At 29.8% G+C, this 13,306-nt stretch overlaps 2 protein-coding genes across 6 annotated transcripts in view; one reads left to right on the top strand and one right to left on the bottom strand.

The window, feature by feature from the left end:
* Positions 1 to 3,004, bottom strand: part of LOC142322267 (zwei Ig domain protein zig-8-like) — a 694,854-nt gene extending 691,850 nt beyond the window's left edge. For both annotated transcript variants that reach the window (XM_075361166.1, XM_075361167.1), the window contains exon 1: positions 2,486 to 3,004. In XM_075361166.1, coding sequence (XP_075217281.1) covers positions 2,486 to 2,567 — 82 coding nt within the window. In that variant the 5' untranslated portion in view covers positions 2,568 to 3,004. The remainder of the gene's footprint in view (positions 1 to 2,485) is intronic.
* The window catches only part of LOC142322266 (N(4)-(Beta-N-acetylglucosaminyl)-L-asparaginase-like), an 869,152-nt gene that overhangs the window by 463,871 nt on the left and 391,975 nt on the right, over positions 1 to 13,306 (top strand). The window lies entirely within an intron of this gene.

Raw genomic sequence — 13,306 nt, 5'->3', positions numbered from 1 at the left:
TTTATGGACTCATATTCTACGTATAAATATGTATGTACTTCAGTACGTAACAATAATTTTCAAGGAACGAAATAATTCAATCTATTAAAACGGCAATGCTAATTGTTTATCGGGAATAAATCTTAATTTAATACTTTTTCGCCTTTTGGAAAAAAATAAGGAGTTGAAAAAAGCACTAGACTATTGAAAACGAATTGAAATAGTCTGGAGTAGGCAATATGTTTATCATCTTTAGAGTAAACTTTAGATCTTAGTTCGTAAGAATTATAATAATATTGAGTATAATAGTAATGCAGTAGTACTAGAATAACTTGTTTGTTAACCATTAGAATTGGCATCCAGCCGTAATAATCCATCAAACTTTTCTCTGGTTTGGTGTTCCACCAAAAGAGTTAAACTACACGAGTATTGATAGAGTCATTTCGATTACATATCTGTACAACATATCATTTAAATCCCGGTTAGGCATGGCATTTTCATACGCTACAAAATTGCCATCATCTCATCCTCTGAAACAATACCTAACATGGTGATCCCGGAGGCTAAAGAAAAAAAAGGGACACTGACATTGGGTATGACACATTCCAATGAGTTGTGTAGTGCGATTTTGTTGAACACATCAGGTAATTCTGAACTCAACACTCGTTTTTCATATCAAAATTAATATTTGCATAACCTGTTAAATTATCTATTTACACGATTATAAATTATCTATTTAACACTTGTATATTTATTGTTAAATTGTTAATCATTATTATTTTTTCGATAATTCTGAACTTAAAATAAATGTTCAATAAAGATAATTTACAAAACATAAGTCAACAGATATATTACGACTATAATGACTTTTGTTATTAATCAAAGTCATTTTAACTGGGTTACGTTGAACTTTACATTGTTTAATGTCCACATAATTAAAGCTCGTCATAATTATTCTCCTGCTTTATTCGTAAATGCAGAATCCCGTAAAAAAATTCGCTTAAGTGATGAATAAATGAAAATTACTATCTATTAAAATAGATTATTAGGATTGTATACAAAATTTAAAAAAAGATACATTTTTTTAAAAATAATAAAGATATTTCATCTCAATAATTTTTAAACGTAAAATATTTTCTTCTTTCCAATTTAATATGTTTATCATGAAATTTTGGATTATTACCATAGTAATCTGCGTAATCAGGTCCGTAACGATTTTTAATATATATACGTATATTTATAAATTACTATATTTTTATGTATTTGAAATATATATAGATATAAATATATATAAAATATTATAAAATTATACTTAATTTATAGAACGGTTTTTAAGAATGTCCTTTCCGTAAATGGAAAAGATTTTAGTATTTTCTGAGATTTGAAATTATGTACTCAAGAATATGTAAATAAGCAGGTGAAGGTGTCTCTCTCTCTCTCTCTCTCTCTCTCTCTCTCTCTCTCTCTCTCTCTCTCTCTCTCTCTCTCTCTCTCTCTCTCTCTGTGTGTGTGTGTGTGTGTGTGTGTGTGTGTGTGTGTGTGTGTGTGTGTGTGTGTGTCTGCATGTATGTGTGTGTAATAAAGAGCGCATACATCCATGCGCACACACACACACACACACACACACACACACACACACACACACACACAGAGAGAGAGAGAGAGAGAAACACATAAGTGCACGCTTGTATAGGTAAAAGTTATAATATGATTGACACTTATAAAGAAGTTTCTTAGTATCTGCTACTATTATTTTCGTTAAAGGTGTTTAAACAAACTCACTAAAAGACAGAAATATAAGAATTTTTTTACAAAAAAATAAAGAAAAATGAACTTGGGTACAGTAAATAAATTCTAACTTTAATTATTATTAGCCGGCTTTTGTGGTGCGAGTGGTAGCGTCTCGGCCTTTCATCCGGAGGTCCCGGGTTCGAATCCCGGTTAGGAATGGCATTTTCACTCGCTACACTGTCATATCCATGTCATCCTCTGAAGGAATATCTAACGGTGATCTTGGAGGTTTAAAAAAAAACTTTATTTTTAATATTTCTACCACAAATATTTGCTAAATTTTTTATGTATTTTATTTTGTTTTTGAAGTACAACAGTCCATATTACAATGATTTCGTACTTGTGATAAATGATTAAGTTCAAAAAAATTATAATTAAGATTATCCGAACAATAAAATATCAAATTACTAATTTCTTTATACTGAAAATTGTTATTGCAAATACATCTTTGACGAGGCTTTCAGAAGATTGTTTGTAACAACAACCAATATTCAATAAATTTAGTAAAAACGTACTTAATACATGTTTCAAACTGCTAAATGATTTTAAAATTACAAGTAGTGGCAATTATACCTGTTTCACTGTTTAGTATTTTTACGAAACAAATCCTGTCAAAACTAATTACACGGATTAAAAAAATAAATAAAATGTTTTATTAAACATATATACAAAATTAAATTAATAAAAAAATGTCAGTTTTTTTGAGGGTACTGACCAGGAAGAAGGACTATAATAAATACTGAAGCAAGGATTCTAAAGATGCTTGTATAAATGTTTCTGTTTTTGCGGCTCCTCATTGTGAACTATAAATAGAAGTTTCTCATCACCACACTTATTTTTTAATTTCTTTTTTTATCGTAGTATTAATTCATTAATATTGATTTTCTCACAAAGAAAATTTTTGATAATTATAATTACTAATAATTTTTGTTTCAGCACTCATATTAAGATTATTTTTTAAGATGTGTTTATGTATGTATGTTTAGTTATATCTTGAGTAATAAAACACTTTTCAACATATAATTTGTCACTTCAGAATCACTTCACTGATTTTACACATATAAAAAAATTACAAAAATTTTGTTCATAACGCGATTAGTTTTTTTTTTTTAAATTACGACATCTAGAACACTCAATAAACCGTATTTTACTCGCTAGTCACACTCGAGCAATGATGCTTGGAACTAAGGGTAGCTTAGCTGCCCGGATCATAACACGGAACATACGCGGCCGGCAGCGGTGGCGCAGGGCTTCTGAGGGCCAAGGCGTGGTGCCCTGGCTGCCCTGCGCATTATACCCCAAACTCTACTGTTCCTGCGTGCGCGCGCGTATATTCAAACTCACCACACATTTTGTATTACACACACAAACAAAACTTGTGGCTATTTAATTTTACATCTTTAAAATGTTTTGTTTTTGTTTTTAGGTATAGGCTGCATATAAAAATAAACAAAAAAGTAAATTTGATAAATAAAAGATTGTACGGTAACAGAAATAGTTCTTTCTAAATTAACTCGTAATATTTTAAAAAATTACAAATTAATAGAATTACTATTTATTTATTAATTTTAAGAAATGTTTTATATATTTATATTTAATTGGTGTAAATAGGTTTATTATTACATAGATTCTCATAAACATTTTTACACACACACAAATATATATATATATGCCGATTGTATCATGAAGTTTTCCGGAAATATTCACAACCTATGCTTCTCTGGAAAATAAAGGAAAAAATTAATATAAACACATCCTAAAATCCTTCGTTTGCAAGGGTAGTGAAAATTTCGTTCGGATTTTGCTAAATTAAGACATGGTTATACTGAAATTTTTAGAACGTGATTTAAGGGACAGAATTAGTGTTTTATTATGGTCCCTGACCTGAAAAATAAAATAAGATAGGTTACAGAATTGTGTCTGCAGTAGTTTTTGAGAAATCTGGGGTGAAACCAACAAATTGGGGTAAAAAATCTTCTTTTTATATTTGATGTGAAATAACTCTGTGAAATGGGTAATAAACACAAACTTTTTAGAGAATTTATTTCTGAACATAAGAAGTTAAGAAAACTTGAATATTCAAAAAAAAAAGTTAGAATTTTATTTAACAATACATTACATTATTTTAAACAATACATTACTACGTTAGTCAGAAAAGTACTTACTTAATGTAACCAAAAACCAAATTCGTTTTTGGTGTTGCGAATATTTTTTAAAAATTGTTCTTAAGAATTTTTTTTAAAACTTTAAATTACACAACAATTGTAGAATAAAAACAAAATTAAAAAATTAGATAATATTTTTTTATTTATGACAGACATATAATAAATTATTTGAAAAATTATTATTTAAAAGGTGAAAATAAAATAACAACTGATCAACAATGCGCAATACTGTATTAGTGGTTAATTCATTCTATAAGGTACATTATGTATATCGGCTATTGAGAACTGAGCAGTCGTTAGCGAAGGTTTTCTGTGAATTTTAGTTCGAACGTGATCGGTTTGCCATTTATGTAATGCCGTACATATTTACAGCGAGGCTAACGCTGATATTGTATTCATTTGGGTGCGTAATGGTAATGCTACAGCTGCTGCAGTAGAATATGAAATACATTTTCCGAATCGCAGGATTGCAGATCCCAAAACAATTAGCGAGACTTATCGCAATTTTCGGGAAACAGTTTCACTATTTAGTATTCGTACCGGCTACGAACGATCTGTCCAACACGACGCTATTATTGATGAAATTATATCGATTAGTTCAGTGCAGTTTAGGCGTCAGTACATGACGTCTTTCTAAGCGGATCGGAGTTTCGCATTCGATGGTTTGGAGGACCTGTAAACAAAATAGTTTTATCCTTATCATAAACTGCCAGTTTAACATCTACACTGAGGAGACGGTCCGCTTTGCTTGGGGTTCTGTAACTGGTGGAATATAAAACGTTAACTGAACAAGTATATGTTTTGTTTACCGACATGGTAAATTTCACTCGAGATGGCGTCAAAATCTTACGTAGTGAGCATGTATGAGTAGAATTAAATCCTCATGAAACGGTGGAAGGCAATTTTCAACACCGATTAATCGTCAATATATGGTGCGGCCTTCTTTAAAATTAGCAGTTTGGACCGTTCATTTTATCTGGACGCTTAAATGTTGAGATCTGCTTGCACCTTTTTCAAGAAGAGTGGCCGTAGCTGCTTGAAGATTTTCCTCCAGCACTAAGACGTAAATTGTATTTCCAGCACGATGGCGCTCCTCCCCACTTCTACTGTGTCATATCCACTTACTTGAATCAACATTTCCCTGAGAAATGAATCGATCATGGAAGTTCACATTCCTGGCCAATAAGATTTCCTGATCTAACACCTTTAAATTTTGCATCTTGAGATAAATAAAATGAATGAATAATATTGTATATAAAAGAAAAAATACATTCTCGTTTAGAATTAATTGTCCGCATTATGGATGTGGCTGAGCAATATAAGGGCAGCCCTGAAAAACTAAAAAGAGCAACAAAAGCAGTACAAAAGCGTGCCAATAAATGAGTTGAAAATGGCGAGCTCAATTTTGAACATTTATTATAAACTAAGACGTACAATGGTCTTTGGTCTGACGTACTGTTTCTAAATAAAATTCGAATTTTCCTAACTTTTCCTTTTCTTTGATTTATTCAACTTATCTTAGACCATTTTGTTCAGTATTTACAAAGTAATACTTTTAATTATTACTTTTACCTATTAATTTTTAACTGTTAAAATTTTTAATGATCAATCATATTGCGTTAGCCAATATGATTTTTAATCAGCTGTTTTATATCTCTATACATGTAAGGTATTTATAAATTTAATAATTCAACAAAAGATTGTTTAATTATTCTGTTTTTTAGACATTCACATTGAATATTTCACTATTTTAAAACGGTTATAACTTTAAAAGGTTGTAATAAAAAGCCAAAAATTTATTAATAACCCTGTTTATTAGAAAAGGGTCAATTCTAATAATTTACTTAATCTTCTTCAAAAAAATCTACAAAGATGGGTGTCCAAGCAATAAATAAATAAATATTTTTTTTGGAAAGCATTAGACAATATTTTCGGGTAAAAAGTAATCAGATTTAAATCTGATTAAATCTCAAGTTACACGCAGCGTACACCAGCACCACAGCATTCGGCTACTGCAATATCAGTGCGAAATATAAATATTCTTTTAAAGAAAACATTTTGTAAAGACAAGATATATTAAAAGCACGCAACTGGCAACCATTAATCTGAACTAGCATGCTGTATATTGTTACTAGTCTAAAACAGTACGCTCCAGGATGTCTGGAATAGCGGGGATGTAATGGAATAGGGTAACGACTACGCAACCTATGTTGGAAAAAATCTACAATCTATTTAAATTCTAAGCTAATATTATAGAAGATAAAATCTCTAAATAACTAAATCTAAATCTCTATTCTATAGCAGCTATTAACTTTATTTTCAGTTTAAATGATTAAAAAATATTTGTTGCAAAACATCATTAACCTTCTTGCTTTAATTATATAAATCTCCTAAAATTTCAAGAACAACTCAACAGTTTAATACATTTAAAAATGAAGGTTTTTGATAAAAATTTAGAAATACGAAAGTAATAAAATTGTTTTAGAGATATATCTTTAAACTAAGACGATTTGAATTTTTTATTTATTTCTTTATATTATTCAATTCTCTTATTTTTACAAACAAATTTCCATTGAAATTTGAGTTGCTTTATCCCAGCTGTCCCAGTTATCCAACCAAATCGACAACACAGTCTCACGAGACACTCCATTTGGCATGATAGAGTGACAAACATCTTTTTTTATTTCTTGCTTCACCACCTCTTCCTTCTTTTTTTCCTTTTCACTCTTTTTCACTTTTCTCATCCCTTTCTAGTTTTTCTTCCCTACAAATAAAAACAAAATGTACTCTTTACTTTCTCTTTTTGCTCGTAAGGAATAGAACCTTGGCTTCTTTCTTTAATGCATTTACTTCATTAAAAAAAGAATAAAAATGGTTTCTTGTAACAACTGTAGCTTTCTTTCAGAAAATTCAAAGTTAAATGTGAATAAAATATAAACCGTCTTGGAGTTCATTCATAATATTCTCTTTTTAATCCCTTTCGCCATATTTATATAATTAATTTTACCTATAAACGTGTACCACATATTGTGTCGTATTTTATTATCTGATCTCTTAAATTTATAATAAAAGTAAGCTTTTTTCAAAATTTACCTTGATTCCTAGCACATTTGTTCATACTAAGAGTGCAATTCACACCATTATTCATAACTTTCTATTAAATTTTTTCCGAAAATAATGTATAAATTTTATTCTCATGTTTTACAAAGTACATATTTCTTACAAAATTACGTTGTACCTTATTAACAATTCTTGCAAACTTAAAATAAAATAAACACTTTTATAAAGACATAAATACAATGTACATAGCTATATGGATATTTATAATAATATATACAGTACTGTTAAAATAAAATTAAAGAAAATTACATATTCATACATAACATATTCTTTGTATACTGCGAGTTTTAGATGAGAAGCCTAGGTGCTTCGAAGGAAATCCTACATTGGAGTTACCATCTCTATAACTTAAAAAAATGTAAAAAGTTTATTATATAATTGAATTCTTTACGCTGCGAGCTGTTATATTATTGTGCAAACCTTCCGAAAGATAGAAAAAATTATAAATAATAATGGTATAAAATGGTTAATGGTGTGGAGTAAGATGATTTGGACTTCAGAATATGTATTTAATTATTTTATTAAGGCTTGGAATAAAAATGGATGGAAAGAAAGTCGGTGTAAGGGACCTGCCACCAGGCATAAATAAGAGAATGATGAAATTTGCATATTCAAGAGTTTATAATCAAATATACATATTTAATTTATGATATAATTTATTAACTTAATTACAAAATGAATATTTACTTATGATGTAATTAAATTTTTTGTAGTAAGAAATAAAATATTTTTTACTTGTTAAAATACAAATTAAAATTGCAGCAGTTCTCAAAATGAATGCCTATTCTTCTGTGTTCTTTTGCGAGGCCTATGCAATTTACTCCGCCTTGAAAGTTATCGAACCCATAGCGATGACAGCTTCCTAGTATTACCGACTCTAGGAGTGTACTTGAGAGCTTGAGCTGCTGTCGTTCTGAATCCGATGTCCAGATTATTCATGATATCTTTCAAGGATAAATAAGACTGTGGTACGGTATGGGTTCTTGGCAATTGTGGCATCCTCGTGAACGAACGGGCCGATGAGGGTGCCAAGAAAGCTGTAATAAATGGCATCCCAGTACAATCGACATGTAAGAGAGACTTCATGAGATCAGTCCGTGTAAAATTGAGGGCTCAGTGGAAAGAATCTGGCTGCTGAGTCCTCCCACGGCATTACATAACATTTGGGAGAATGTGCTCGAAAATCCTCTTTCCCCGAGCAACAGAAGAGACCAAGTAATCTTAACTCGACTAAGGATTGGACACACCAGGCTTACTCAAGCTATTTGGCTCTCCTCAGAAGATTTGTGAGGCTTACAAAATCAAATCGTCCGTACATCATATGCTGTTTGATTGTCCAATCTTTGGAACCATCCGAAAAAACATAGATCTGGGTTCAGGTATGAAATTTCTATTAAACCAGAAAAAAGGTATAAAAGTCTGTTGCAGTTCTTTTCCTATAGTGAAATGAAGAATACGATTTAGTGATTTTGTCTAACTTATGTATTTTAGTTTGTATTTGTTACTGTTACTTGTCTATGTTTATTCTTTATTGTTCCTGTTTCTTTATTGTTTGTTTTTGTTGTTTATGATTTTTGTTGTTTTATTTAATACTACATGATAGTGTTACTTTAGTCGCTAATGACTGTAATTGTTGATGCGACTATAAATAAAAGCATTAAAAAAAAAATTGCAATTTTTTTATAAGAAACCTATGTAAAAACTTAGTACAGTAATTAAAATATTTGAAGTTACTTTAAAATTACATATTTTAGTAATTCAGGTCTTATTTCAAAAGTGAACACATTCCTTAATTTTCTGCATTACTGATATCATTATGTTAATTGTTTTTGGATTAAGTAATAATATTATATTGCTTATGTTTATCTTATCATTTTTATGTATGCGTTCTAGTAGGTGTAGTCAATTATTTCAATCATGTACTACGTGTTTTTGCTGTGCTTGTTAATATTCGTTATTTTCATCGGAAATGGGTAAGATTGACTTAATCCGTGAAGTATCAGATAAACAATATACTGTTCATTTTTTACAAGCCAAAAAGGGATTTTATATAATCCTACGTTTTACGTACAAGGTCATGAAATGACTCTTTCATTAAATGACAGGAAAGATAAATGGCGTTGTGCAAAGGCGATTTGTCGCAATTCTATTCGTTTAAGGAGCGGTACGTGGCTGCAATCCACAAACTGAAACTGGAAGTTGTTATTTATTTCTTGTACCCATAGAATAAGGAATATACCATTTTTAAGTTTTGTAATGAGGAATTTTGTATGGGTAGAGCTACTGTAACTAATTGGAAAAATCTTATAGGGGAAGTTTGTGCGGTCATGTTACAGCATAACCCAATAATAATAGGTGAGACTGGTCTGAATGTGGAATAGACGAATCTCTTTTTCAAATTTGAAAGTAGAGTGTGGTGGCAGTTTACCCTCAACAGTGGATGATTATGGGAATTTTCAGAGAAACAAAAGAATGTTTTATATATTTGGTCTTCGATCGAACGAAAAACACGTTACTAAGCGTTTAAAGGAATGTATTAGACCTGGGATGAACATAATTTCTGATAATTTGCAAAATTATGATGATATATCTAATCTACTAGGTTACAATTTTACACATCAAACTGTTGTTAATCACTCGGTTTACTTTCGAGATCCAATTGTCCACTGGGACGCATACAGAGTGAAAAGTTAACGGCAGCAGCGAAAAGACAGAATCATAAGGAGTGTGTTACATCGAGATGTACGTTAGACTCCTATTTATGCGAAATCTTGTGGCATCATGTACATCGATAGCAATCCGTTCGATCAAAGTTTACAGGAAATTTCCCATTTTTAAGTTCCACAACAGTGAATATAAGTAACTATTTTTTACTATTTTAACAGCAATTTAGGAAATGTGTTAATTCTTAGAATGAATTATTAAATAGTATATATATATAAACCATGAAGTTAGAATTTGTTGACATTCGTATTTGTTGACATTAAACCTGTTTTGTTATGCTGTAGATTGGTTTAAATTTAATTCAGATACCATATCTTTTAGCTTGATTGAATGTTCAGGTTACCGATGTTTTTTAAGTTAGAACTCAATTAGCACCTGGAATGCTTAACCTGAAACAATCCTAGATATGTTAAAATTTAATTCGGTTAGGTAGCATATAGTGAAAGAAATAAAATAATATCTGAGAAAAAGTAAAAATTGAATTCTTCCTGTAATTGAGGTACAATACCTAGTTTTAATACTTCAATTGATACTTTGAAACTGATTTAAATAATATTAATCACTTTTATTAGTAATGTGAGTAATTCAAGGATAAATTAGATTACTTATTTAACACATAAATAAATAGTTAAACAAAAATTCAATATTATAATGGGTACCTTAGTATATATTTTTAAATTCATCAATTAAAATAATAAATAAACATATCTAATGATTCCGAATGGATTTTACTGGGAAACAATGCAAAAAATATCTAATCAACTAGCTAGACTATTTTTCTTTTCATTTGTTATGAAATTAGCAAAAATATAGAAAAACTTTCATATTTTTAAAATAATCTTCTAAAGATTGCTTCAATATAAAATTTATTTACTATAATTAAGATTTTTCTGACCTTATTGTTGTCAGTAAAGTTATATTCAAATATTCACTTAAATCTTCACCAAAAACGGTACACTTTATTTTTATTTTTACAAATCATCAAACCGTATTCAATTAGTTACAAAAATATTAAACTAAATTAAATAATCAGTAATTTAATAATGGATCATATTATTAAAATTATTACTATTTTTAATTTCTATTCCTATTTTAAAATTTATGTTTGATTTTTACGGAATAAGATTTTAATAAAATTACACATTTTTATCATGATTGGTTAAGTAATAAATTGTATAAGTGTCGGTATTGGCTTGCCTTACCAGATACTTTACTGAAACAGTAAAATTATTTAAAATTTCGTAAAAAATGCTAAGAATAAATATGCCTTTAAAGGAAGCCTCGAGTAATCGAGTATTTAGTTGTCAGCCGTAATGCAACGATTTTCCGCTTAAAGTGACTGCGAGATGGCGTAGGCTTTTATAGTAATGTTGTTTTGTCTCAATAGATGGAACATAATCAATTGAGATCCTTTAGGCATTGTGGCTCAAAATCTCTTGTTACACTAAGGATTTGTAATAGTTTGCAAAGTTATTATAATTAGCCTATCGATTTATTATATCAAACGATTAAAAAAAGCATCTATGATGTTTTAGAAGCATAATTAGATTATGAATTTCTATTTATCATACAATTTTTTTAATAATACAATGAATTATCGTTAAGAAAACTGAATGATGGTTGATTTTGAAATCTAATTTTGCAATAATTGATTACTATCATAAATGGCTATTATAACTTTTTTTAAATAATTATTAGCAATATATCATTATTATAAATTACTGCCTAAAATTGTTACATACAGATGAAAACACATTTTTCGTTAACCGTTACGAATTTTTATTAATATAATAAATTTTATCGAATTCTTTATAAGTATTGATCTAAATAATTACTTCTTTAATATAAAGAAAATGCTATATTAGTTGCGTTCAATGTTCAAAAACCGTCCATAAAAAGATATAAACGATTTTTATATATATAAACGAATTTTTTTTTTTCTAAGTTATTGCTTTAATGTATAACCATGTATGACAGAAGTTCAGTTCTCTTATAAACCGTATAATACACTAATTATACCGTGTGTTTCAAAATTAATATCGTGGTTTAATGTTATGTAATATTTACTTACTTTTACTTACACTGATAAATTATACACGAAATGAAAGAACAATTTAAACAGTTTTTCCTCCAAGTGCTCAATGACTATTCGTCACACGGCACACATCCAGTCGATAAATAAGTTCATCCCATACTTTTATTAGGAAGTCTGGAGTAACTGATGCGACAGCTGCTTCAATCCTGTGTCTCAAGTCGGGTAGATCAGCTGGCAACGGTGGCACATGCACTTGATCCTTTATAAATCTCCAAAGAAAAAAAATTACACGGGCGAACGTAGAGGCCACCGCAAAAAGCCGTGTCATCTGGTCCCCGGCGACAAATCTAGCGGTCGGTAAGAATTTCATTCAACCAGGAACGTACAGCGTTATCCCAGTAATAAGGCTCACAATCTTATTGCCAAAAAAAGTTCTGTGGTTCGCATTTCAGTTGAGAAAAGAGCCATAGTTGTAGCATATCAAGATAATTCATTCCAGACACACTTTCTTCCTCGATTAAGAACGGTCCGTAAACTTGACGTTGAGATACGGCACAAAAACGTTCAATTTTGGGGGTTCTCGTTCACACTCCAATATTTCGTGAGGATTTTCTGATTCCCAGATACGCACATTATGAGTGTTTACATTTTCATTAAGATGAAATGTTGATTCACCACTGAATAAAACATGACAATAAAGTCTTCATCGTCACAGTGCAATATTTCATTTGCAACGCTATCACACCCGGTTCCGGGTTCGAATCCCGGTCAGGCATGGGCATTTTCATACACGCTACCAAATCATTCATCTCATTCTCTAAAGTAATACCTAACGGTGGTCCCGGAGGTTTAAAAATAATTCTAGCACGCAAACCATAAATAATCTGGCTGTAATATATATGGCATAATAGGCTGTAGGTATAGGAAAACGTTTATGAGCTTGCACAGATCTAAAACTATTTGAATTACTCTTTCATTTCATATATAATTAATCAATGTTCGTAAAACTTGAGAAATATTGCATAGTGTTAAACCCATTTTTTTTATTTTGAAACATGCGAGACAAAAGAGAATCCCCTGAGTAAAACATTAAACTAGGTTACTAATATCTTAATATCAAAATTTTAGAACCGTAATAATCCTATTATACTCCTAAATATATGATAACAGTAAATGTTTAGATAAATACATATTACATTTACATGGCTTTATATTTAAGAAGATTTATTTTACTTATTCTGAAATAATTGTTCATGGTTATTGAAAAATATATGTCAAGATTAAAATTTATTCGTAGTTACAATGTGAAAAAGTGATACCAGAATGTCATTTGTGTTTTAATGCGTTAAATATAACTTTGAATTCAAAAGATAATGTTTTTATTATGTATTTAGTTCATTATAATTCATTCACTGTTAGACTTTTTTTTCCCACACGGAGACAATTGGTTTTATATAATATGTCGTACAAACATTTTCACCCTCACAACATA

Source organism: Lycorma delicatula, chromosome 3, assembly GCF_047948215.1.
Source record: "Lycorma delicatula isolate Av1 chromosome 3, ASM4794821v1, whole genome shotgun sequence".
Classification (NCBI taxonomy): domain Eukaryota; kingdom Metazoa; phylum Arthropoda; class Insecta; order Hemiptera; family Fulgoridae; genus Lycorma; species Lycorma delicatula.
This window is presented reverse-complemented; position numbering and strand designations above follow the sequence as displayed.